The sequence below is a fragment of the Hylaeus volcanicus genome, unplaced genomic scaffold, assembly GCF_026283585.1.
Source record: "Hylaeus volcanicus isolate JK05 unplaced genomic scaffold, UHH_iyHylVolc1.0_haploid 8869, whole genome shotgun sequence".
Lineage (NCBI taxonomy): Eukaryota > Metazoa > Arthropoda > Insecta > Hymenoptera > Colletidae > Hylaeus > Hylaeus volcanicus.
This window is the reverse complement of record NW_026531982.1, coordinates 1-1,045: the sequence shown is the minus strand read 5'-3', so window position 1 is coordinate 1,045 and position 1,045 is coordinate 1. Positions and strand designations below refer to the sequence as shown.

The 1,045-nt window shown below is 61.3% G+C and overlaps 1 protein-coding gene across 1 annotated transcript; it reads right to left on the bottom strand.

Annotated features, from left to right (window-relative positions):
* Window positions 1–10: 10 nt before the first annotated feature.
* LOC128882284 (uncharacterized) lies at window positions 11–869 on the bottom strand (the record flags this gene model as incomplete). The annotated part of the gene is made up of 1 exon (XM_054133864.1): window positions 11–869. A coding segment is annotated over exon 1 (859 nt), but the record flags the coding sequence as incomplete, so codon positions are not given.
* Window positions 870–1,045: the final 176 nt, after the last annotated feature.

Here is a 1,045-nt window from a genome sequence, read left to right as displayed (position 1 = left end):
TTGATCGCACGAGTTAAGGCTTTCTTGGCCGCCTTGTAGTCCTCCGACAGCGCGGCGGCCTCCGGTCGACTTCGAGCTCGTTGAGAACGCCTGCCGCCGGCCGGAGAATGGCCTCTCCTTGGCATTGACTCGTCGCATGCTCGTCGGATGAGGTTAAGGGTGCCGCGTACGATGGCTTCGGCACCCGCTCTATCGGACGGGTCACGCGGGGTCTGCGGCACGGCCTCCACGCCCGCCCGGAGAGTGACGTAGAGCCTATCCTCATCCAGGCGAGAGGTGACGTATCCTCTCGGGCGTCTAATCCCCGGAGGCTGCGCTTGCCGCTCGCCGATCAACTGGAAGGTGATGTAGCTATGATCGCTACCGGTGAAATCACCAATCACCCTCCAGTTCGCCGCTCTCTGGACCAGATCCTCAGACACCAGGGTGACATCCGGTATCGAGTCTCCGAATCCAGGGCGTCGGTACGTCGGCGTTGACCCCACGTTCAACACGACGAGTCCCAGTCTGGAGGCTATCTCGTCCACTAACCTCCCCCTCGTGTCGGGGCCAGGCATCCCCCACTCGCAGGCTCGGGCGTTGAAGTCACCAGCCACGACAAGCCCACCGGACTTGTCGCGTAGGGTGTCCTCCAGCACGTCGAGCTTTCCCCGAAATTCGGAGATGCTATCATTCGGGGACAGATAGCAGCAGACGTACGTGAGGACACCGCTGGTGACCCAGACGTGTCCCGCGGCAGCCCGTATACGGACTCTTCGTGGATCCGTGATCCACACTGCCGAGGTGCCGAGATCATCCCTGAACCAGGTGGAGCAGTCCCAATCGCGGTACTGCTCGCTTGAGATGACGACCGCAGCTTGCTTCTCCATAGCGAGCTGCGTTAGCAAGTCATGGGCAAGTCGACACCGGTTCAGGTTTCCTTGGAGGATCCTTACCGTGACCGCGAAGAGGGCTTACCCTTTTTTGGGTCAAGGATCTCCCGGAAGATCCGGCACTTCCCCGAGCCCGCGTAGTGGTCCGTCGTCGCGTCCTTTATCCCCACACA